We start from the raw sequence: 27,023 nt of genomic DNA, 5'->3' as shown, positions 1-27,023 counted from the left end.
ACACAATCCCACATCCCTCTGTATATTTTATTCTCCCTCTCGAAGAACCAAGAGGCATTATCAGAATTCAAAGACTCATTCCAGCAATTCCAGGGAAGCGTGGGGCCTGGGGAGCATTCCAGAGGCCAGACAGAGAACCCTAGAGCAGGCATCCCCAAACTTCGGCCCTCCAGATGTTTTGGACTACAATTCCCATCATCCCTGACCTCTGGTCCTGTTAGCTAGGGATCATGGGAGTTGTAGGCCAAAACATCTGGAGGGCCGCAGTTTGGGGATGCCTGCCCTAGAGGGTCACATTCGGTTCTGAAGCCTGAGCTCCCCCTGCCTTTAATCAACTGAATCCTAGCTTATGGTTTCGATGCTGCTTTTTACCCGTTTGCAAAGTTCGGCTATTTTTATTCTGTTTTGACTTTGCAGAGGGGGTGCAGAGCACTGTGGGAAACTTGCTTGAAAGGCAATGGCACCATTTTTACAATTTGTAATAACTTTTTTAAAAAGATATTGTTAAAAATAGCATTCAACTGACAATTAACCAGGACTATAATGCTGCAGTTCATTAATTTGTGGTGTGTTATAATTGTTTTTGTTGTTGTCTACAACCCAGAATGAGAGAGAGAAAATGCACTAGCCTAATGTCAACACACCCATCCTTGTTATATCTTGGGTTGTAAGCAGCTGAAATAAATTCCAGGTGGAACTTTGTCTTCAAGGCAAGGGGTGGAGCTGGATGGGGAGTGACAGCCTCAGAGGATCGGTCAACACTCCAGAGTTGCAGCCCAGACTTGCCTATCAACCGATCGGCATTCTGTTGTAGGTAAGAAGTGCCAAGCAAGCCTTCTCTCGGGAGCAATTAACCTCAGGCTCTTCTATTTCCCCAAACACTGTTCTTCTAGTATCTCTCCTTCAGCTAATGGCTGCACAAGCATGAAATGTTAAGAGCCCAGACAAAAGGTAATGCCATTTCCAGCGTAACCATAGTATTTCCTCTTCAGCTGCCCGGCTGAAGTACAGCCAAAGACAAAAGATGCTCCTAAGGCAGCTTGTCAACAGAAAAGCTGAAAACATGACAACCCTTATAATCCCACTGTTTTCCTACTACATAGGCATTGAGGATGAGGAACAAGTGAGCTAACTACTCGAAGAGACAGCCAGGCAGCCCAAACTGTTCTCTAAAATTAGAAATTCTATCAAGCATCTGGAGACGTAGGGGTTTTGATTTTACAGGGGCCAGAGGATGAGAAATAGAAAGCCAACACTTTGAAGAATTGGACTTGCTTAACATGGCACTGAATTAAATATAGCAAGCATTAAATGCAGGCGTTAAATGCAATGTGATACTGCAAAAAAAAAAAAAGAGTAGTTCTTACACGAATGAAAGAGGTCAGGCCCCTGCCCCAAAGAACTTAACACTGTAAAATCCGACAGTAGGGCATTCCATGGCAGAAATAAGCTTCAAAATCAAACTTAACTATAAACAGCTTAAAACTACAAAACCTTAAGACATTGACAGCAACCAAAACATACAAGATCCTCCATACATCTTACCTTTCCTGAAAGGCCTGAGCAACGAGATACACCTTCACCTGCACCTCCCTGTTGCCATAAGTGGATTTGCGGCTTCCGCTGCTTTTAGGGAAGCATCTTCATTGTGCCACCTTATGATTGGTGGGAGTCAGGGGTGTTGCCCTTGTAGTTGCGAGTGTCATTATGTTCTGTGAACGTAAGTATAGCCTGATAGATCAGGCCACTGGCCCATCTAGTCCAGCATCCTGTTCTCACAGTAGCCAACCAGATGCCTCTGGGAATCCTGCAAGCAGAACATGAGTACAAGAGCACTCTTCTCTCCTATGGTTTCCAGCAACTGGTATTCAGAAGCAACTGGTTTCTGGAGTGACGTTTTCCCCTTTGGTGCTTGAAATATATATGATACCAATGGGAGTTTCACCAACACTGCAGTGTTGCAAGTGACCAGCTAGCATAATGGTGCCAAGGACAATATGGGGACATCCCTAACTGAAGGATTGCAGTCCAAATTAATAGATGATTTTCTTAAGTTGTGTGTGCTTTACACTAAAGGGAAAGGGTAACTAAAAGGAGAATGATAAAGGACTCAGGCAGAGGGTATACAGAAGGGGATTAATTCTATTAAGCTTGCCTACCAAATCCACACTTTAGGAAGCAATTCGTGAACACAGCCATCCTTCAGAATCCAAATTTAGCGATGCACTTCTGCAGCTGAGTCATGTGCACAAGAACGCATTTAACATGGGTAAAGTGTGTATAAAAAATGAACACATTAGTGAAAGCAACATACAAAATGTAGAAAACACAACTATTCTAACTAAACTTAAGAATGGAAACAGAAGAAACAAAAATTGGTGGATTTGGTCATCCCTAATAGGAGATCGTCTGCAGACAAACACCGGCTCCCTTGGCCAGTAAAGCAAGATAAGCGCCACAACCCCAGTGTCGTTCACAACTGAACTGTCAGGGGTCCTTTACCTTTACCTTTAATAGGAGATCACACATCTTTGTTTGGCTGAGCTTGACTACCACCCCAAGTGAGCTGCAGTAGACTTTGGAGTTGCTGTACATGAATCCTCTTACCGTAGTTCCTGTCTTTTCTGAGTGGCAGTAACAACTGCAGCTTAAATCAGGACTTCACCCAGCCTGCCTATGTTGGGCTCAGCTAGTAGTGTATATGAGAACTGAAAAATAACAGCAGTATCAAAACGTAACAGGCCCAATGAGTTCTATAAATAAGCAAAATAAGCAAAATTTTGCATCCTAGTGCTGAAAGCGTGGGCCTGTCCACTTCTCAGTGGCACTGAGAATCCTGCAGGAGCAATATCTAAGCAGCATGAACCCAGTAACTGGGGCAGCTCTATAGGATTGTGCAGGTCATAAAAATATTCATAGAAAGAACGGCATATTGTTTAGCTTTGGTTCAAATTCAGTTCATAAGATGGGGTAATCTCCTTTTACACTCTCTGAATTTGTTATTAAACAATTTGTTCTATCAAAATACACAGACACAGAAATTGTCCCCCCTCAAAGCTGAGAGACGATGGAAGTCCATGATGTGAAATACTTTTGCGGCAGGTTAAGAATGAAGCTCCAGAATGAGTGGTACCTCTAGTTACGAACTTAATTCGTTCCAGAGGTCTGTTCTTAACCTGAAACTGTTCTTAACTAGTTTCTGCTTTCACTAATGGGGCCTCTTGCTGCCACTGTGCCGCCAGCACATGATTTCCGTTCTCATCCTGGGGCAAAGTTCTCAACTCGAGGTAACTCTTCCAGGTTAGCGGAGTTTGTAACCTGAAGCGTTTGTAACCTGAGGCGTTTGTAACTCGAGGTACCACTGTACATGTTTTTCATGCATAAATTTTGGTTGAAGTTTTATGGTTTCAGATACAAAACTTTCTTGCTACACATGAAGAGGAATCCTAGATAGAGCTTCCAGGGTGGATGTGAAGCTCTTCATTTTAATTATGGTGGCTATGACCAATCCACCCATTTAAGAGTAAATATATTTGGCATCATGCAGTTAAAACCTCGTTTCTTTTTCAAACAGCAGTCTTTGCTACTTTAGATCACAGCAAGACAGCTTTTGTATATTTCTACAAGCCATTCATAAGCTGTTATGGATTGCATGTAATGCTATCTAGCAGTTATCACCTAAAAAACGCAAGCAATGCATCCACTCATCTACATTTCAGAATCCGCTTTATTAAGAAAAATAGAGAGGGAAATAAGCTGCACGGTAACAGAGAGCCCAGGGAGGAGGTGGGAGGTTTAGCAACACAGAGGGCTTTGCTCACAGAAATGGAAATGCACAGTCGTTCGATCTTGCAAACGACTTTGCCATTTTCTTTTCAAAACTGATGCACGAGTTGGATGCTTGACAATACGTTTTCCTTTTTCTGTTTAAGGCAGCATTCAAGAGGCCTATGTACACCACAATGCCAGCTCCTGACCCTCAAAAGAGCTACTTCAAAATATATGTTGCAAAATGGAAACAGGTGCTTCTTAATCTTCAGCAAAGTAGTCATCCAGTCCCTCCAGTTCCATTTCCTCTGTTGTATTTACAGAAGAGGAAGTGGATGTTGTATTTGTACTTGTCTGGTTGCTGTGCTTTGGGTGGGAGCTTTCGGGCTGCCTTTGTTCTTTCTTGATATCCTTGATGCCACCGAGTAGCTGCTGACTCTCTGCAAAATACTGATTTGGGTGGTTCAAAGAAAACCCAGTATCATTGACCTGTGCAAAAAGAAGAAGGGAAAAACATGTTCTGTCACCGTACTTCACACACCCTTGAGTTGAAATGCACGCTAAAAACTTCACTTTGTTCAAGCTTTGAGATAGCCAGCGTTGAGAGGAAAGCTATGCATTAGTTCAGCCTCCGTGAAACATTGCTCGATAAAAGCTGCTAAGAGCCAAAACATGTTTTGATACTCAGTTTCCCTGTCTTGTTCAACAGCAACCTAAGAGGACAGGTTTGTTTGTTGTTGTTTTTTAAGAGACAAATACACAAGCCACAATCCAAAGGGGCAATTGCATAATAAACTGCAGGTAATGCTGAAGTTTCAGTTAGCTTTTTGGCTATGGGAACCACAAACATTCACTCCAGCTGTAAGTAATAATAATAAAAACCCAAGTATTTGCTCAGTTGAAGTAGCACACCAATGAAAGAAAAAGGAAAAGTCCTAACTGCACACTCACAGCACAAGCCTATGCATGTCTACTCAAAAGTAAGTGCCACTGAAATCAATGTGTCCTACTCCCAGGTAAGTGGATATAAGGTTGCAGAGTGGAACATCCAGAGAATGGCCTGTTAAGAGAACAACTTCTCTTAGTGTTAGGCTTGCATCTTCTTTCTACTCAATTGTATTTGAGCATGTCCAGGTTCAAATTCTACACTTCTCTGTGGGGAGACAACTAAATCACCAATACGGTAGTTTTACAGATCAAAACAGAGAATTCTTGCCAACAAGTCAAATGTGGAAGCCATTACAAACATCAGAGCTACCAAATTCTCATGGAAATAAATCTATATTCAGAACAGTTTTTACACACACACACACACACACGCAAAAACAAAACAAAAACAAAACAAAACACATTCAAGCTATGATTAAATTAGTTATCTTTGAAGGCAAGCCCTAGCTATTTTATTCAGAGAAGGCTACTTCTTCTGTGGAGAACCTATTTTCAAAAGATATTTTTTATTTATTTCACTGCATTTCCAAATATCTTCCTTTGAAACCTCTTGGTGATTTAACAAGTAGCAATAAAAATAAACTTCTGTTTATAACATGTTGCATAAAGCATTAGTGCTAAGATATTAAGTAAAAGCTCTACTTTAAAGATGATTGATTCTTGGGCATTTTTTTTAATTTTTTTTGGTGGGGGGGGGACAAAGTTTGCTAACTTATCCTACATACTTTTCAAAAACATTTTGACCTTAATTTCTCTCGAAAGAAAAACCTGAAAAGGCATTTAGTTTTAAATGGCTCCTTCCTCCTGCCCCACTCTAGCAAGTCAGTTCTAAGCATGACATCTGAGGTAGAATTCTTGCCAACAAGTCAAATGTGGAAGCCATTACAAATATCAGAGCTACCAAATACTCATGGAAATAAATCTATATTCAGAACAGTTTTTACACAAGGGGGAGGGGGGGGGTCCCACATCATTTATCACGCCCTGTAAAAAACAGCAACACCCCAGCAAAGCTTGTAATCTAAACTGACATGAGGTAAAGGACACTGGATTTAAAAACAATTCTCTCTATTTCATCTGGTCTGTATTTCATCTACTAAGGCCTCAAAGCTTTCCTCAGATTCTGTTCATTCTAAGCAGTGTCCTTCCTTCACACAAAGCCTGGATTCCTTTTGGTGTTGTATTGTGTGGTTTTACTAAGGATCTGAAGCAATGGTGTTGAACCTGTGTGATCTTGGGGTTTTAATCAAGAAGCGACAAAGTGGCAAGTGATAATGAGGCAAGCTGCTATTACAAAAAAAAAAAAATCCCACAAAAAAATATAAAGCCATATGGAATTATTTCAGATACTGTATGCTGCCTTGCTATTTACACGCTTTCTTTCTCTCTAATAACTTGCTCTTAGCTAAATTTTGACCACCGAGAAATCAAAAAAGCAAATCAATCCTTTTGTCTATAAACATAAACAAGATGCGTATTTCCTGGAAAAGGAAAGCCATTAGAAAGACAACAATAACCACAATATCAAACGCATTGGTCTTTGTGAAGCTACGTTTGCAAGTGGCAGTTTCATTTTAACCCAGGGATATGAGCATTGCCCATTTGAATGGAGTCGCTCTAATTATATTGTTTGCAACCAAATGAGCTTGACAGCTTACTTAAAAAAACGCTTCAGCACATCTGTTTTATTATCCTTATTAATAATGTTGGCTCAGCCAAATCACTCATGATAGCAAAACATTTATAGCTATCAGAGCACAAAGAGCACATTTATTTAGATATAAAAAGGTGCCAGTTTATTAGTTAGGACAAAGAAATAATTGACACACGAACAAACAAAAACCCGAATGGGAACAATTTGTTTGCCAACAGTTTGCCATAAGTAAGAATAACAATTCATTCCCTCCATTTGTCCCTACAAAAACTATGAATCCATTGGTCTCTGTGACTCACAGAGGGCACTAGAATTGCAAAGCCACCAATATTTTTTCCTTAACCATGTATTAAGCTATAAATTTAATCACTTATATTTTGTGTTGGTTATATCATTGTTCTGTCTCCTTTTAAGAACACCATATTGCTATAGCTGTAACAATACAAGTGATAACTTAAGTATTTCACCTTATAGTCTGACTTTTGGGGCTCAATTTTAATATTTTGGCACCAGAAACTAATTCCCTTATATTTAAATAAAACTTGAAGCTCAATGTGGCACCAACATTCCCAATTTCTCGATACCTTTCTAAGTAAAATAATAATATGCAAGTAACAAAGAATGTACTCTACATTAGAAAGCATAACCTGGAATTTTAATGCTTTGCTTAGCATTCTTCTATATTTAAATTCATTTTTTCCTCTTACTGTATTCATAAATATTTTCATTCATCACCAGGGGAGACAGATGACTGATTGGTTTTTGTGGCACAGGGCAACAGAAAAAGCCATCAAATTCTAGCATCCAGTGGACAGGAAGACTTAGAAGCATGCTTAGAATGTCTTCCTTTTCAGTAAGGCCAAAAAAAAGCAGGTCTAATCAGGCCCATGGGCTAGAGCAGGCATCCCCAAACTTCGGCCCTCCAGATGTTTTGGACTAAAATTCCCATCTTCCCCGACCACTGGTCCTGTTAGCTAGGGATCATGGGAGTTGTAGGCCAAAACATCTGGAGGGCCGCAGTTTGGGGGTGCCTGGGCTAGAGGTTCCCTACAAATGTTCTACGCAGATGAACTGACCATGGTTCAAATCCAAATGCAAAACCTACCAAGAAAGGCAGCAAACCTAAATCCAAAATGACCTCCAAAATGTTTGCTAACAAGGACAGCACTATTATCAAGATAGCAATTTGGGGGGGGGGGCGCTACCACACCACACCCTTTCATGGCGAACAAGGCTATTAGTGATTACAAGTCATGATGGCTATATGGTACCCTCCAGGTTCAGATACAGGAAGCCTCTGAATATCAGTTGCTATGGGAGGGCTATTGCCATTATGCTCTGCTTGTGGGCTTCCTAAGAAACAGCTTGTAAGCCACTGTGGAGAACAGAATGTAGGGTTATATAAATCTTTGGTATTGCCCAACAAGATTGAGAAGTTATTGGGTTTTTAACAATATGTTCTGTATCTTTAACATACAGAAATAAACTGATCATCTATGCTCACAAACATATTCAAAATCCCCTGCTCCCAGGGCAAATGAAGACAGACAAAGACGTGAAATCATCCCATTTTATAGTTTCTCCCAGTTGATGGGAAAGCGGCAGGGAAAAGGTGTGCAGGGTTTTTGCCCAGTAGATGGAGATGGAACATTGCTACTTGTCCTTCAAGAGAAATAAGAAGGGAGGTGTAAATTACAAATAATTCCCCTTGGTTATGGTCAGGCAAATTGAAAACACACCACTTTGGACTTTTGAGAGGTGTATGACTTTTAAAATATGTAAACAGATATGGCTTTCTCCTTCACTCCAAGCCACTCTATGTGGAATAATGCAAACCACTCTAAAAATACAAGAGCTGGAATTAAAACATATGGATTGATGCTGTCTTTGGACAGAGGTGGAGTTTGGGGGGGCGGGGGAGAGGTTTTCTGCTAGCAGTATATTTAATCAATCTTTATGTAATGTTTTTCAATGCAACTTGGAACTGTGTCTTCTTCCAACCTGTAAGAGGGGAAAAACTGGAAGGAAAAAATGTAGACATCAAGTGTTATTGCTTTATCTCCATTTCGTTTGCTAGGACCAGTGAAACACCACTCCATAAATGTAAACAGTTTTGCTACAAAATAAAACAGCATAACCTCATAACATATGCACTAAACAGTTAGCAAATGCAGAGTGTCGATCCATACATGAAATGAAAGACATCTGCTATATACTCATTAACTCAGCGTAATTAACAAGGATGGTGGCACGTGGTGAATGTGAACAGAATGTCTGAAGTTTCGCACAGGGTTTCTGCCTCCAGTCTTTCCAGTAATGAGACACATTATCGTCTGATAAATAAGCATCACTTACGTCATGGGTGAGCTCAAAGTATTTCTGACAGGCCAATTGATAGTGCATGCCCTTCACCAGTTCCAAAATCTAGAAAAAAGGAAAGTGATCGATATATTTAAAGGGTCTTTAAAACAGCTGAAATGTTCTGCAATGTGAACATATGACCTTTACAATTTATGGCAGGGTTTGACATAATACAAGAATCTGTAGTCTTATAAGATACAATGCTGCTGACATTTTCCTCCCACTTAGAATTGAAGTCAGATTATCCATAGACAGAGAAGAGGGTCTGCCTTCACAACCAGAAATCAACAGTTTTACTTCACAAATGACATAGAAAAATGAGGAACGGTGTGTACTGTCAGAACATATTGCGTTGCAAAATCTCTTGCATTATTTCAAATAAGTATCTACCACTTGAGCAACTGAAATATGAACTAATCAAGTATATGGTTATAATTTATTTTGGATAAAACTCAGATGTGTGAGACATAATACAACTGTGCACCCAACTACAAATTGTGGTGGAACTAATCCAGAAGAGAAGTTGCAGAAAGCACTACATTTCTACCCTCTCTAAGATCAGCTCTCAACGTTAAGTTGTTTCTAGCAATGCCCCTCAGAACACGAAAGGGAAATCATCTGTTTTGAATTCCTATTAGAAAAATCTCTCTATCTCTTGTAAATACAATTTGCTTTCCAATTCTACCTCATGTAATCTCTTCTGTCCTGCATAAAACATTCATTCTTATCAGCAGAATGCAACGTCATTTGAAAATTTAAGTTGTATGTCATTTCCCCCCTCTGCTGCTATATAATTAAACTGTATATTCCCTGCTTATCAAGCTCAGGAAACCGCTGGAGCTGAGAGATAGCCTCAGTCGAGAGAAAATTCTTGAGAAATGCAAATTCACACTCCTTTTCAAAAGTCTGACCTTTCCATGTCAAGCACAGAAATAAACTCCGGCACAAATCCCTACTGCCCTCATTATTGGATGCTGCCTTATAGTTATTGACAGATGTACAAATATTTGCTGAATATATCAAGCTACAATGCTGCCAAAGAAGTGCTTACTGGGTTTGCTTCGCTGCTACAAGTGCAACTGATTAAATGTCTGCCTTTCCTGTCACATCCTGTTACATATCTTGTGAAAAACAAATCAACTAGCCAGAAGAGGCTAAAGTCCGACACGGTCTATGTACTTTTGAAATGGAACAGATAATAAAATGCAATATATAAAAAACTTGGCTGTGCTAATTAAAAGTGTTAATGCTGCTTTGAATGATACTGAAATGGTACCTAGCAGCAGCACATTTTGTAACAGTGCATCAAGTTTATGTTGTACATTTGATCATGTAAAAAACTTATTTTGGCTAAAGGATGGATAACAGCACCTTTTTCTTTTTGCGGAATATTTTATTAAAATAACACTGATCAATTTCAATAAAACTTGTAGAGTGTTGCATGCTTACATCAGTTACATTTGAGAAGAAAAACTGAGCAGGGGCGCTGTAAAATCACTGAATGCGCTGCCAAAGCTTCAAATGTATGTGACACAGCCTCTCCATAAGTAAGCACGGGTGTCTGGAGGTCTAACATTAACACTACAGTTGTACCTTGGAAGTCGAATGGAATCTGTTCCGGAAGTCCGTTCGACTTCCAAAATGTTCGGAAACCAAAGTGTGACTTCCAATTGGCTGCAGGAAGCTCCTGCAGCCAATCGGAAGCCACGGAAGCCCCGTCGGACGTCCGGCTTCCAAAAATAGTTCACAAACCAGAACAGTCACTTTTGGGTTTGCGGCGTTCGGCAGCCAAGATGTTCAAGAACTAAGCCGTTCAAAAACCAAGGTATGGAATGTACCTCTGTTTTCATAGCTGATATATGAGGACCATACCTTGTCAAAACGATCATGCCAATCTTGGCATCTTAACAACCCTTCTGTGTTGCCTCAGATACCCAGAAAAAGCCAGACCCTAAACCATCCCATCAGAGATGTACTTTTGGGGTACTTTCAATGGGTGGTGATCAGTGCTTTTCTTCTAGGAGAGAAAGGTGCCGGTACTCAGCATGAAGTTGTTACAGTTAGTGCCACACTTAAAACCAGCCCTTTTCTTCTGGAAGAAAAGGTGACTAACCTTGAGTACCCCCAGAAAAAAAGCACTGGTTATGATCATATTACTCATTATTTCTATTTATTAAATTTGTATGCTGCCCTTCACCTGCAGATCTCAGGGTGGTTTGCAACATAAAATTACAATATTAAAAAACCCACACAATATACATAGTAAAAAGTAAAAAATGAAAACAAACCAATAATTCCCCCCCCCCACAACACATTTAAAAGGACATTGGATGTCAATCAGCCAAAGGCCTGGGTGAAGCGGAACATTTTTGCCGGGCACCTAAAGGTGTATAATGAAGACTCCAGGCAAGACTCCCTGGGGAGAGCATTCCACAAATGGGGAGCCACTGCAGAAAAGGCTTGTTCTCATGTTGTCAGACCTCTCATGGAGGAAGCGCATTAAGAAGGGCCTCTGAGGATGATTGTGAGGTCCGGGTAGGTTCATGAATGGGTAGCAGTAAACAGCAGGGCAGTTGGGCCATTCTGTATAAGGAGAGGGTCTAGATTGGGGTCTACTGACTTAAGGGCCAAAGCAGGGATTGGGTTCAACGGCTGACCAATAATATTAGAAACTACACCAAAAATACTGTGCCCTTACTCACACCATGAACGTATGAGTATGAGGGTTCCTCTCTTGTTACAATCCTGGCAGCATTGGGATGAAGTCACACAGGTGATATGAAATTTAAACTATAATCCCAAGTGGCATGGGGCTTGTTTTACATGTAGTACAGTGTTGTTTTTTTATCAAGAGCAGCTCACTCTTTCATTTCCATCTGCTTAAGAGGCCAACTCAGATGCTCAAGAGAATTTAAAATATAAAAATCAGCCTGGGAAGTCACTGTTAGGAAATCCCCCCACCCCTCCAAAAAAAGTGAAAGAAAAGAATACAGGATGCTCCTTTGCATGTGCAAATCTTTAAAGGGCTCTTTGCCTAGCAGCCTGGAACACCATCCTCAACGCAAAATGATTGCCAGGTTTTCCTCAGCCCCCGTAGGAAGCATCACAGCACAGGCCGAGTTCCCTGTGGCAGATTTTACCATGAAATTGGAAACCTCTCTAGCCAAACAAAACTTTTGTGATTATTGGCTTAGCTATGCAACAACCCTGAATCCCACCAAAGTTCATGTGCTTTTCATAATTAACACTGGGAAATATGGGCAGCAATGCTTTGAAATGTACCTAATCCCGTGGCCCAATTTTGTTTCAATGGCAGCTATGATCCTGGGAATCCCCAGATGTAGGAAGTGTGGTGATAGATATTCACACTGCGGGGGTGGAACAAACTGGTCCTCAATCCTCCGAAAAAGATTTGACACCTGAGCTGTTAAATGTTGCCTTCGCAGCAATGCCAAGGAGCATACCTTTTTTGTTAATCACTGCATGATGCACTCTAGCACAAGGAAACTGTCTGTACCCAAGCAAATATAAAACCACTTTTAATTTGTAGCCAAATGAAAATATTGCTATAAATCCCACCCCTACCCCCGTCCCTTTACTTACTGAAACATTGCATATTATTTCTCTTGTAGCAAAGGAAGCCAAGGATTCTGTACCTTTAATAATTGCTCAGAAATTTGGCAAGTGCATCTTGTCAAGGAAGGAGAAAAGATAGATACACATACTGAAATTGTCTCTTCTAAAAAGCTAACAGAAGTGCTGGAACCCTCACCTTTCCATTACTTGAGAGACTGCTAAACAATTTCTTAGCACTGTAACTCAAAAGATATTGAGATCAGATGATGGGGCACTGCTACCAACACACAAGCTTAAAATAGTTAATTGGCTTCACCTTCCTAATCACTGATATTTTCAGGTATGCAAGGTCAGTTTGAAGCCATTTTCAAATAAAATAGTTCCTTCTGTTCTTAATAGACTCAATCTTTCCAGCAAAGAATTTTCTGCATTTTATCTATTTCTAACCTTCATTTTTATTTCAAAGGTGACTTAAAATGTGATTGAGGTGCAGCTACTGGAACATGCTTAGCAATATTCCCCTAGTTCCAGGTCAATTCCGCAACACCTCAGCTTGTTCTCTTAGGGCTTTGCAAAAACCTTCATTTATTAGTTTATGTGAAGCAAACCGCTAGTGTCTTTCTTTGTGCATTTTATTTCTAACATTTAACATGAAAGATCTACAGGAGCTCTACTTTTGATAGCCTATAGGGATTCAACTCACTTTTTTACAAAAAAAAATCACCCCAAAATAAATTCATCTTTTGGCCAGCATGGGGCTGGGCAGAATTTATACATGCCTGGCTTTACACTCCTAAGGTACATAAAGGGAATAGAAGTTTTGGAGCTTAGTGATATCCAAGTGTTGTGAAATACTACATTACTCCATAGTCAAAGATCCTAAAATAGCTCTCCTGCAAATAAACCTGTAACCTTCCCCAACCCCCAAAGATCTGCTTTTCAAGCTCCTTCTGGCAGCAAGAATCATGAGGTCAATGAAATGCTGAGGAAGTATCAAAGCTTCTTATACGGACTGAATTAATAAAGTCTGGGTAATTATATTTACTTAGAAACCTCAATGTGTTCAATCAGACTTACTTCCTATAATGCAGGCATAGGCAAACTCGCCCCTCCATATGTTTTTGGGACTACAACTCCCATCATCCCTGGCCACTGGTCCTGTTAGCAGTTGTGAGAATCAGAACACCCTGATGGCAAGCCTTAGAGATGTATACTGATAAATCTCACAGCCTTCTGGGTTTGCATGACTGGGTGCTACTGGAAATTAGATCAACACTGCAATTTTAAAATGAAACAAGAGCTCCTTGAATTAAGCATGGTTTAGGGCAGTGGTTTTCAACCAGTGTGTTGTGATGGTCAGGGGTGCTGCGGGCAACACTGGCCTCTGTCCTTCTTTCCTTCCCTCCCTCCTCTGATGCCCTCTTGTGTCTCTACTTCCCAAAGGCTTGCACGGCAGTAAGAAGCAATAGCAGTAATGGTCCCACTCTATTCTGCCTTGGTCAGACCACAACTGCATCCAGACCTGGGTGCCACAATTTAAGAAGGATATTGACAAGCTGGAACGTGTACAAAAGAGGCCAACCAAAATGATCAAGGGTCTGGAAACCAAGCCCTCTGAGGAACAGTTGAGGAAGTTTGGTATGTTTAGCCTGATAAAGAGGAGACTAAGAGGAGATATGCTATCCATCTTCAAATAACTAAAGAGCTGTCAATACATCGAGAATGGAGCAAACTTGTTTTCTCATGCTCCGGAAGATAATAATAATAATAATAATAATAATAATAATTATTATTATTATTATTATTATTATTTATGTATACCCCACCTATCTGGCTGGGTTTCCCAAGCCACTCTGGGTGGCTTACAACACATAAAAATGCTAGGAACAGAACCAACGGATACAAGTTACAAGAAAGGGGATTCCGACTAAACGTCAGGAGGAACTTTCTGACAGTAAGAGTTGTCTGAATGTAAAATGGACTCCCTCAGAAAGTGGTGGAATCTCCTTCCTTGGAGGTTTTGAAGCAGAGGTTGGATGGTCATCTGTCATGGATGCTTTAGTTGAGATCCCTGCATTGCAGGGGGTTGGACTAGATGATCCTTAGGGTCCATTCCAACTCTACGATTCTATGGTTCTATGATTCTAAGCTGCATTAAACTAGACTGATCAACGCCCTTGATAAAATACAGGGGGCGGGGGGATGGATTACAATAATGAAAAACAAAACTCTCAATCTGCTTGTCAGCATTGTGAAAAGAACACTTTGGGGGTGGGGGAGAGCACCATTGAAGCAAATACTGCAACCTGGTTTAAAAGGCATTTTTGCATGCATTGTCAGTCACATATTATACATCAGTATTAAACTAAACTGAAAGGAAATACCCAATGCCACATTGCTGCTGTAACGGAAGAAAATATTCCCTACCTGAGAAATCCCAGAGGCAGGGATTTTATATGACTGCAGCTTCTGCTTCAGCAGCTCAGGATCACTGTGACGGAATGGGCACCCTAACAACAAAGAAGAGAGGCAAGCACACAGACAAGACTATTTACTCAGAAGTTAGTACAACAGCACACTTGAGAGCCTGGCTAAGCAGTCCTTAATTATCTAGCAGCAGCTTATTAATACAAAAGTTAATTGCCCCCCATGTGTGCAATTGCTTTACGCTTCTTCCAAACGGCTAGTTCGCTGTATGGTATCATAGCACGAATAGGCACAAAAGTTAAGGAATTTGTTACAAAAAAGTAGGCCAGGATTCTTATTCACTTGAACAGAAAGCTGCTTTAATTAGATTCCACACCAAATGAGTCTGAAAATTCACCCAAATATTATAGTATAGCTATAATACCGTTTCTCCGAAAATAAGTCATACCCCGAAAATAAGCCATACCACGAAAATAAGCCATAGTGATAGGCAGTAGGTTAAACCAGGCATCCCCAAACTTCGGCCCTCCAGATGTTTTGGACTACAATTCCCATCATCTCCGACCACTGGTCCTGTTAGCTAGGGATCATGGGAGTTGTAGGCCAAAACATCTGGAGGGCCAAAGTTTGGGGATGCCTGGGTTAAACTGTACCATACTTAATATAAAAAAAAATAAGACATCTCCTGAAAATAAGCCACTGTGTTGTGTTTTGTTTTTGAGGAAAAACTAAATATAAGACCACGGTACAAACAGAAAAGGCTGCAGGAGTTTAGGTGTAACAATTTTTTTAAAAAAAAACACCAGATAACATGTGAGCTATATTATTAAACAGCATGAGAATGTCAACTTGAGGGTCAGTGGGGTGCTGTGAGTGTGAGAAACGCTGCTTACAAAAATAATTATGTTGTAGCGGTTGCATCTAAGTGTATTTTATTCCATTGATTTCACTGGTTAAGCCCAAATATCGTAGCTTAGCTACTATACAAAATAACAGCCACAGTTAAATTACTGATGGTTAAATCACATGGGAACATTTTAAGTAAATGCATAATCATTAGTGTGTAAAGAGATCAAACTCCTATTATATGTCCTTAGTTTTTATTGTACGTCCTTAGTTTTTCAAAAGAATTGCCTCCTGAACAATGCAGTACTCTGTCTGAAGGCATCCAAGCTGTACATTCCAAAATAAATGAGATTGCAGAATATGCACTGCAATTAAGATGGAGCTAGGGAATTGTTTATTTACCTTCTTTGCGTGTTGAGACCCCGTAACCACCCCCGCAAGGGGGAATAAAAACACAAAGACAGAGGAATGCAAGCCGAGAGGAAGCCTCTTGGCTCGCGCCTCAGTTTACATGGGTCCCGGCCACGCCACGCCAGCTAGCTGATTGGATGGCCAATGGATGACATGCCCGGGATCCCCCGGGTGGCGCGGAACAATGTCCCCGCCCCCAGAGGAGAGTGGGTGGCCACGCGGTTCACCGCGACTCCTCCCCACTGGGAAGTGGAGCAGAGTTACCACACAGAAAGCTCTCTCTCTCTCTCTCTCTCTCTCTCTCTCTCTCTCTCTCTCTCTCTCTCTCTCTCTCTCTCACACACACACACACACACACACACATTCACTTTAACACAATTAACAAGGAACCTTTCACACAGAAGGGTATTGGACTTAATTGACTGTGAAGAATTGGAGGTGAGAGTAAACAAGTCTCTGTAACTGGCTGGTGACTTCTCTTGGAGCAGATTCCCCACTAGCCGCTCTCTGGGGGTGGGTGATGGTGGTGGATGTCTCTTAATTCGACCATGTCTACCAATTTTAAGGTCCCATTCCTCCAAAAGAGTCCCAGAGACTGGGGGCAACATTAATATTTTTAAATGAAACCAAAGGTTTCTGTGGAACATTACTTTTGATTCCTGCTTAAGAGGAAAAGCTGAATATGTGTAAAGAAACCTGCTTCAATGCCAAGTAACTTTCAGACAAGTCATAGAAATATGCTGCTTACCCAATTAGTGTTTTATTCTAGTGAGATCATAAGATTCGATATATGTCATACTATCCCAGAGAGTGTTAAGCTATTAGAAAAAGCCTATGATTTATTACTGTTTTAGAGCAAAGCAAGAGCACTGATTGCAAGCAAAGCAAAACACTGAGGAACTCTGTTGTTTGTCGAGAGACATATTTTTTTTTGGGGGGGGGGCGGTCTGGGGAATAGAAAAGAAGCAGAAGAAGCAAGAAGAGAAATAAAAAAACTAAACAGCTTGGTGGAGTGCACGTTGAAACCCTGCTGAATGAATCTCTCTTGCTTGACCTAGTTCTGTAATAAGACAAATCACCAGAAGAGTAACCGCACACTAGGCTTGACAGTGATGACTGCCATAAGCCACAGAAAACTAGCTTCTGCCAGTAATACAGCCAGCCAATCAGCTGGCTTCCAAAGCAGTTTGGGTTCCCATGCATTGTGAACATGTCAGGTGCAAGCACTTACCGTGATAATCCCCTTGTCCTGGTGGGTTGGACATTATAATTTTCATGCAGCTGTATGGAGTATAGTCAGTTCTCTTGCCTTCTTTTCCATAGGAATGCCGGATGCTGTAGGCATATCCTTTGTCAAACTAAATAGAAATAAAAACAAAAACTGGGTGTCAAGAGATTTCAGCTACTATAAAGGATGAAACAATTGGATTTTGAGTGGTTGTATTTGACTATATTTCCTTGCTAAAAAAATTAAAGTTAAAAAGTTAAAATTGAAACGATGTTATCAGCCAACCATGTTGTAGCAGTTACGGAGGACTCTTTTCATGGCACGATAGGACTTGGAAATCATTTCTGAGTATGGCAAGTTGGTCCTGCAGATTTATTCCTCAATTTTCTACAATAATTACCTCTTCTACTGGGCTTATTAAAAATAATCAAATTAATCAAAGCTAAACTGACAGCCAATTTGAGAACAAGCTTTTAAAACATTATCACTCTTATTCACAAAATGTCAGTTTTTAAAGTCTAAGCTCAGGGCAATCCAGAAGGCCCACTGTACCAAAATTACTGTTTCAACGGAGAGGCAGGTATGAACTGCAACCTAAAAGTGCACAAATATTTTAATGCAAAGCAAACAAAAAATTGTTGAGCAATGGTGCGCTATGGAATAATCAATGTAAGGCTGCATTAGTCACACTGAACAAGAAAACAGGTCAGAAGATTGGTGCTCTTTTAAAAATAAAAAAGCATATGCTATAGACATGATTGACTCCTGTCACACCCACATCAAAAGCCAATCACGGGAGAGATTGGGTAAAGGACCACATAGCCTATTTTTAGCAGCTAGTGTTGGACATTTTGGACACCTTCTGCTTGCCACTAGAGATAGGAGAGGAATTTGGTTTGATTAGGATCTTAATGCAAAGCTACCCAATTCACACTCACAGCAACAATGCATGAGCAATGCATGATCCTTCAATAATTAAGCACACGCCATAACAATCTAATTCTGAAAGTAAAATAAATTCCCACTGCCTCTCCTCAAAATATAAAGAAAGGGTTTTGCCATCTTGTTCAACTCTCATTATTCTTTCCTACCAGTTCAGTCCAAGGAAGAGGGAACAGGCCCTTCAAGGATCAGATTGGCTGCTACGTCAATCATGCAGTTAATGAACCTGTCTATCAAACTGACAGACAGGACATCTCAAAATACTAACAGCCCATGACACAAACCAGCTACTCAAACCTTGCTACACACCAGCACCTATTTTTCCACTGCATTTCTATGATGCAGAGGTTTTACATGAGACAGAAGATGGAGTGTTCCAAAGAACTTTGCTTTATTCTATAGTTAACTAAGAGGTGAAAATGGTGCAATGGCTTTTATATTTAATGGCATATTTCACAATACATGTTCCTTCTCTAAGCAAAACAGTGGGAGAATAGAGTGAACAAATCACACAGAATTTTCTAAAAATCATGGTACTTGCATTAAAATACTTTGTAGACTGCCTCACAGCCTAGTTCTTACAGAGATCAACTATTCAAACTTTGGAAATGAAAATTATACCTCTCAAGCAATTACCTGACATTTAGAAGACATCTGAAGGCAGCCCTGTTTAGGGAAGTTTTTAATGTGTGACATTTTAATGTATTTTTAATCTTTGTTGGAAGCCACCCAGAGTGGCTGGGTTACAAATAAATTATTATTATTATTATTATTATTATTATTATTATTATTATTAACAACAACAAAACAGTTGTGCCTGTCACTATCTTGGATCAGATGAATATCAGATACACATGGCAGAAAATTCAAATTAATTCTGATGGAAATGCTTTATTGCTTTAAATGGCAGTTTCCACAGTGTGCATTCAAACACACATTCTGATACATGAAATGTCTGTTACGAACTAATCAGAAGGGAACATACAGCAGTCTGCTTTGTTATGTAAAACAAGGAAAACTGATATTTTCATAACAGACTCTTTTTCTTTAAAGTAATTGAACTCAGGCTACAATGATACAATTATAAGCTTGCAAAACAGGCATTAATAAAAATTACAATGGAATCTATGTAATATTGCAGACATCTAGCAACAATAAAAGTTGGCAATCTAGATTAAGGGTACGGAAATGTTACATAACATTATGAATAACTTTTGACACACATTTGTGCTTGAATACTTTCTGGAAATAGTTTAAGTTTGCAAAAGTGCAAGTTCAAGACTGGACAAGAGGCTGACAGACTAATTAGCCAAACATCTTGAAAAGGATAAGACTCCAGTGGACTGATAAAAGTATTAAGGGTAGAGTCAAATGAATACATCAATGTAGGCTGACATCACGAAACGAAATACAAATTTAAAAAAAGGAAGTTTCTTATCTTGCTCTTTGGTACTTTGAAACCAACAGTTAAATCAGAAAAAGGAACTTAATTTTAGCACAACTAAATTTTATAAAAAATGACTTGCACCTGAGAGAAAACCCTGCATTTCATTTATTTGAAGTTACATACCTCAATAAGGCATTTAAATAATCCAGTATTTTCATATTCCACAGAAGTGTATCGTGCTGACATCATATAATTGCCTGGGGGAACTAAGCTTTATTCAAAACTGTGTTCCGCCAAGACCATTAAGTTCCCCAACTGATAGGACATTTTAGAAACACAACATAAAATCTGATCTGCCACTATTCCACTAGTTTACTTAACCTTGGGTGTGCACCAACGAGCTGATAACTAATTTAAAACCTGAGGGGGGGGGAAGAAATTTCAGAGGGAAATGCACAGAGGCATGGTTTAGTTTAATATGCATCTACATTAGCTACAGGGCATAATTAAAAGTACATCACTTCTTTAAATCTACATAATTATATCCCAAAGACATTCTCATTAGTATCTTCTACTTTGCAGCTAAACCAGAAGAGGCCTCAGGTCTGCAAGGTCAGACTTCTTTATTTTAAATGTAATAATATAACGCTGAAAATAAAACGGCTGATGCAAAGTGGTGAGGTTGGCCTTTATCATCTATGCATTATTATTGTGAACACAAGAATTCCCAGACCTCCATAAAAAAATAATCAAGGAGCCGAAACCTTGTTTTTAAAAAAAGCTGAAATCAATCACTGATTAATGATCAGGGCTAATTCTGAATATATGGAGCAAACTGACAAGCTTTATTAATTTATGCATTGTTTCATGGTAATAGAACTGCAATATTTATTCAAAATAATTTTCTTTAACTAGCAACTTGGCTCTTAATTCAGTTAACAGATGGATGTTCTAGTTCCGACAGCACTAAACAATCCTTCATATTAATTACCGCATTGTCCTGAGAGTAAGTATGCAATACAAAGACAAAGGGAGGTGTCTTTTGAGTCAAATGCCTACAGACTAAATACTGCTATGACCAATTCCACAATCTGCGGTATGGTCTAAAGGCTCTGAATGTGAAACATGATTAGAGCTACACTCACTTGACCCAGTCCCTGGTAGCTGGAATCAAGGGACATAACCTCCACTTACTAAGCTTGCTCCCAGAGTTAATTGAAAGCTTCTACCAAACTGAAAGCTATGTTGTAATAGGAAGCCTTTTTGAACGGGGTGGATCACTTGTCTTGTGGACTACATGACCCTGGGGGTATTTATGAATGGTTGCAGCAGAAAAGTGACACGGCGAATGAGGAACACTTATTCCGCACCATCAAAATTCTTTCCCGAAGCTGAAAAATACTTATCAAAAACCTTGGTAAAGAATATGCCAAAAATAAAATACAACAAACAATATTTCTACTTAGACTGATGTCTATAATCAGAGGCACCCATTTCATTTTAACAACTGACCTATCTAAAACATAATTTAATCAAACCGATGCTTTAATCAAACACATGACTCACTAGACTCTCGACGACTCGTTCCAGCGAAATTTAAATGTACTAATTGCCATTCTAGGGTATTGTGAATTGTTCTTCCTCTTTCCACAAATTTCACAGTAATAAAAATTAGCACTTTGGATATGCAGTACATTTAAAAGCTTAAGGAGAAAGAAAGCAGCTTTATGGTGCCCCAAATTTCAGGGGTGGTGGCGGTGGCAGGGGAAGGTTTAGTGGAGCAGAGGGACTGACCACCACAGAGGGCGGAGGCCTGCTTCCAGTTTCAAACCTCCCACTCCTTCAGAAGTCTCTTAGAAGCCAATCCCGCACCTGGTGTTGGGCCAAAGAGACAAACTGGTGATGCTGCTGGTTTATTGACCACTCTGCTGACCAGCAACATCCCTGGCCAAGCTGGCTGGAGTGGTCTATGGCATGTTGCGGGAGAACAACACTATTACAGGCGCCACATAATGCTCATTCTGCATTGTTTTCTAAGCATGGCAGCATTTAAACTTTGGAAGTCCCTGTCTATTTTTGGCACCGACTTAAAGCATGCCTTTAGGAGGCACTGGAAATGTAAAAGAAAAACCGACTGCACATTGGCATGCAGTTGCTACAGCACCACAATACAGCAATTGTGTAGAAGACCTCCTTCTATGCCTTTTAGGCATTATCATCAAGGCTCAGAGAAATGGCAAGATGATCTGTTCTCTTATAGTATAACTTCTACATATACTTGGAAGCCTTTTGCAAAGGACTTTGAGTGCCTGTTGGATTTCCCCTGTTTTACCTGCTTCTCAACACTCTCAAGAACTCCAAAGAATCTGCCTTTCTTGGTGGCGAAAGGCTTCCTTTGTAGAAGCCACACAAATGGTTGTTCTGCAAAACTTGTTATTCAGTACAGTAGTCCTCTTAGGGACTATTGGTAGCTGTGCAGAGGCCTCAGGACTGTGAAAGTCAGCTCTGGCCACTCCAACCTGGCCTTCCCACGCAACTTGGGAAGAACATGGTTCTAAAGCCCTTTCCAAGCACACATTTTATAATGCCCAAAGTGGGTATGTAAGGCTTTCTACCCAATTACGAAGCACAGACAGGCCTATATGCGCTTTCCTCCCTCCCTGTGGTCCCCATCAACCCCTCTTTTAAAATTAGCGTTATGTTGGCTACCTTTCAGTTGGTAAGGAGACAGAACAAGGACTTCATTCAACCATCCTCGAAACAAAAATGGATCAGCACTTTGGAAAATATTAAGGTTAAGCACTGGAGGACAATGTATGGAAATATTTATAGTGGAACTTGGTCCTTTTATTGATTTTGAAAGCAAATATTGATATCACTGTATATAAGTGTTTATCAATATTGTAAACAAGTTTTCTGACTTCCTTCTGTGATTTCTGCAAACAACAAAGTAAGTTAAGCAATATAAATTTATGCTGAGAGCAGAATTAAGATGACTATCCTCTGTGAGGAAAGGATGGGAAAGCAGGTGTTTTTTGCTATTGCTATTTATGTTAGACTTGTTTTAGTCTAAGCAGCTGTCCACAGTGCACATGGACAACGTCTGCAGACTTTGCAAATGTTTAAAGAGAACTATTAAGAACTGAATAGTGCTCCAAACAAGTAATTTACCTTGTCTGCATCCACTTTTCCTCTGATGAATTCAGATTTCCAGAACTGTAGAGCTTGTTCTAGTGTTAAACCGATGCCTTTTAGGAACAAACCATATTGCATACGGCCTCCATGACGGAGATGATGGTTATCACGCAGAGCTTTGTGCAGTTGGCGCATGCAGGGAGGAAATGATTTAACAGAAAGCTGCAACAGGAAAACATATTATTCAATAGATTGACTTACAGGCTGCATTTTGATCACCAATTAAATCCATTTAGAAAGGTGAACAGCTTGAGGAGAGAAGGATATGCAGGGGCTATAGGGACTATGCGTAAATCTATTTTACAACTTCAATATGCCTGTAAGCATTTTAATCTAATATTTTTTTTCTATACAAGAGAAAAGAATAAATGCAGCACAGAAATAGTTATTTTTTTTAAAAAAAGGTCTTTCCTAATTCTAGCCAAAAGCATTAATCAGTATGGTTAATTAGTTACCAGTTTAAAATATGGATTCTGATTGTATATTAATAGTGGTTTTGTCCCCCCCCCCAAAAAAAAAGTGTACTCTATACTTTGATGGCACTGAGCTGATGGGAACTGCAGCCCAAGCGATCTGGAGGGCACTGTGCCGGGGAAGGCTGGTGCATTGGTTTATCTTGAATTTGTTTAAAACATTTTATCCTGCCTTTCATTCTATCACAATTTAGGTCAGTGTATAGCAGGCTTACCCAACCTGGTGCACTTGAGATGCTCTTGAACTACAACTCCCATCATTCCTGACAACTGGCTATTCTGGTTGGAGCTGATGGGAATTGCAGCCCAAGCAATCTGGAGGGCACTGTGCCGGGGAAGGCTGGTGCATTAACAGATGCAGAAAAACAGCAGAGTGGGGGTCAGATAATGCATTTAAAACAAACTTAAATATTTTCAGATACATTGCTGGATGCACTTTAATTAAGTTTATTTTCCCAACTACAGTAGTACCTTACAAGACAAATGCCTCGCGCAACAAAAAACTCGCAAGACGAAAGCGTTTTGAGATCTTTTTGTTGACTCGCGAGATGAATTTTTCTATGACCGTGCTTCGCAAGACAAATTTGTTTGCATTTTTTTTTTTGCTTTGATTTGGAAAACCGCAAGACGAAATTTTCGCAATACAAAACGAATCGCGGATCGAATTTCGTCTTACGAGGCACCACTGTATTACTTGCTTTCATTTCTTAGATATGATATGCCCACTTTAACAACAACAACAACCAGCAGTACAGGCAGTGACCATTTTGCCCACATCTAATTAACATGTGGCCACTGATGCGCAGGTCATTTTGGACCCAGAAGAGGACAGAATTGGGGCAGAACAGGGCTGGCTTATACGTGTGCGGGGGGCCAGGAACAACCCCCCCCCCATGTAAAATGGTTGCTGCCTGTACTAAGCTACCGTAATTAGTTAACAATAAGGTGTTAATAGTTACAGTAAGCCTCTAGACCCACTCCTTTATATCACTTTTAAAAAACAAGCAGGACTTCTCTGCCACTGGTTTCCTTGAGGCACTATAAATATATTGGAATTGATTCAAATGAGGTTAGTTGTGCATTAGTGCATCACTGATTTCATGTTAGTCATAACCTTGTCTCATTGATTTCAACAGGACTAATGCATGGCCAACTTCCTCTGGATCCAACCTGTTATTATATGTAAAGGGAAGTCAGTTTCTTCACACAAACTGCATGCTGGACAAGGTCAATATGGAGTACAGTTCAAAAGCATAAAATACTCACTGTATCAATCTGTTCTAATGAAATTTTCCCAATGTTTCTTTCAATGCTGTAATCTGGACCAACGTACGCATGACTGTGGGGTAGAGAAGAAAGAAACGTTTTTATGGTATATAAAATCTTCAAAAATTCAATTCTTGTTACCATGGGAACTTAAATACGCATTTATACGCAAATACGCAAAAAATATTGTTTTTGTGGATTTTAGGAGGAAATCATTCCAACGTAACAATTCAGCAAATATAACTTGAACACACTAAAGCACTTTGAAACTTTTTTTTATCCAACACAGTTCTGACATTTCACCACATGAGCACCTTGACAGATTTTTTTCGTGGCATTTCTTCCTGAGAAACACGATCAGAATCATAGTCTGGGGTGAACATTATGTTCCAAGTATGAGCAAAATACCTGAAACCTGTCAAAGCAGCTGCCCAAAGAAAGTAGTTCTAGCCTTCAGTTATAGATCCTTTACATTTTTCACATTAAAGGAACTGCTAGAAAAAAGTGTGCCTTCTTAAAATTTATCAGAGAATTATGACAACATTTCTATTGAGATACCACAGAGCTCCATGAGGAGACAACCCCAGAAAGTAATAAAATCATGATTGTGGTTTTAAAAAAGAGTGGTCTGAGGGAAGGAGAATATTCTGCATGAATTTCAAGTAGATGGGATCTCCCCCCCCCCAAAGGACAGAACATGTTTGTTTTTGTTTTTCAAATATAACCTAAGGGATAAGCTTGAAGTGTTGACTGAGATGGTGCAGGTGAAATCATGGCAAGAACAGCAGATCTCTACTACCCACTTGAACCTACCACCTGCAGTGAAAGATAGTCCAGCGACTTTAAAGAACAGGTGTACTGAAGCTGAGGTCGAGAAAGGAGGGTCTACATGGCTCTCCTGTTCAAATCACTGGTGAAGTGCAAAGAACAGCCCCTCAATGGGCTGGTCGGGCCCTTTTACTTTTCTGGCACAGACTGGTCCATAAGTTAGCAGTCAGAATGTCAGTGGTCCCACCTGCAATGTAGCGCTGCTTAGGAGCTGCACCATATCAGGACCAATTAAGGCAAATCTCAAATAGTTGCTTGCTCTAGGCTGCAGTAGCAGCTGCCTGGGCACACCTTTGGAGGCTGCATATCTATTCACCACCCACAACCATTTCCTGCTGCTCAGTAATACTGCTCCCCGAGAACTATTATGGAAAAAATATATTGATACATTACCTGAGATGACTGAGCAGAGGCTGGAGTCTCTCATCTGTTTGTACAATGGGCAATGACCGTGCTGTGAGCTAAAAGGGATTTTGGGGGGGGGGGGAGACAAGTCACAAAGAGCCAATGAAATGCTGCTCTCTCTCTCTTTTTTAAGTACAAACTTCAGTTACTAATAATACAAATAAAATTAACTTATTCACCAGTTAAGTCTTAAAAAAAAAACCACTGGAACGTTTGTTGTCTCTCACACAGTCACTCTCTTGTTGAGTCAAATCTCCAGAAACAGAAATCAACAACTCTTCTGTCATCTCAAAGATGTCCATTTGTTTATCATCTTTCTACCTCTTCCTATCAAGCTTATAATTTTATCAGCCTTCCACATAAGCTTTAAATCTATCGATTCAATCTATTATTAGATCAACACAATGTAGTTATTTCAACAAGTTCTTCTCCAGACCCATTAACCATTGCATTTAAACTAAGTTCTGTTGATGGCAAGCAGCATTAATCCACTCCTCTGCCAAATCCACTCCTGATGAAGAGCTGAGGAAATCAATGTTTCAGTAACTGTTTCCACAGAAGGCTCTACTACAACGAGCTCTCCGTATAGTTAAGTCTTACAAAACAGATTCCTTTCCATCAATTATGGTTGTTTCCTTAGATGAACATCTTTTGTCTTCTTCTGTGCTGCGGAAGCATATTAGCTAAGGTTTAGCCACGGATCAAGAAAGTGCCCCGTTCAAATCTACAGTAACTTCTGCCACTAAATACAGGTAGGTAGCTGTGTTGGTCTGCCGTAATTGAAACAAAACAAAACAAAAAAATCCTTCCAGTAACACCTTAGAGACCAACTAAGTTTGTTATTGGTATGAGCTTTCGTGTGCATGGTATCTGAAGAAGTGTGCACGCACATGAAAGCTCATACCAATAACAAACTTAGTTGGTCTCTAAGGTGCTACTGGAAGGAATTTTTTTATTTTGTTTCTGCCACTAAAATCAACAAATGGCTTTAGACGAGCCATTTTCAAGCTCAAGTCTTGCTGGACCACCTGCAATACGGACCTAACAGTATCAACCTACCTTAAAGGGCTGCTACAAGGATTACAAGGTAATATAATTTAACAAAATTTATATGCCATTTACCAGAACAAAAGAACTCCCAGCTACTTACAACAGACAGCCTAAAGTATTAATTAAGAATACCAGTAAAAACAAGTTACATTAAAAAAGAAAGAAAGAATGTTAGTAATTCCAGAATACTTGTGCTTGCTAAAATCTTGCGTCAAAATTACATCTTTGGGCATGTAATAATACTCATCATCATGCCTA

General features: G+C 39.9%; 1 protein-coding gene across 2 annotated transcripts in view; it reads right to left on the bottom strand.

The window, feature by feature from the left end:
• Nucleotides 1-300: 300 nt before the first annotated feature.
• PRIM2 (DNA primase subunit 2) overlaps nt 301-27,023 on the bottom strand; it is a 60,447-nt gene continuing 33,724 nt past the window's right edge. For both annotated transcript variants that reach the window (XM_060272515.1, XM_035109708.2), the window contains 7 exons: nt 25,704-25,771; nt 24,483-24,555; nt 22,720-22,905; nt 17,223-17,349; nt 14,735-14,817; nt 8,726-8,794; nt 301-4,257 (listed from right to left, as the gene is read on the bottom strand). In XM_060272515.1, coding sequence (XP_060128498.1) covers nt 4,030-4,257; nt 8,726-8,794; nt 14,735-14,817; nt 17,223-17,349; nt 22,720-22,905; nt 24,483-24,555; nt 25,704-25,771 — 834 coding nt within the window. In that variant the 3' untranslated portion in view covers nt 301-4,029. The remainder of the gene's footprint in view (nt 4,258-8,725; nt 8,795-14,734; nt 14,818-17,222; nt 17,350-22,719; nt 22,906-24,482; nt 24,556-25,703; nt 25,772-27,023) is intronic.

The sequence above is a fragment of the Zootoca vivipara genome, chromosome 3 (assembly GCF_963506605.1).
Source record: "Zootoca vivipara chromosome 3, rZooViv1.1, whole genome shotgun sequence".
Taxonomy (NCBI): domain Eukaryota; kingdom Metazoa; phylum Chordata; class Lepidosauria; order Squamata; family Lacertidae; genus Zootoca; species Zootoca vivipara.
Note: the sequence above shows the minus strand (reverse complement) of the source record. Positions and strands in the feature narration are given on the sequence as shown.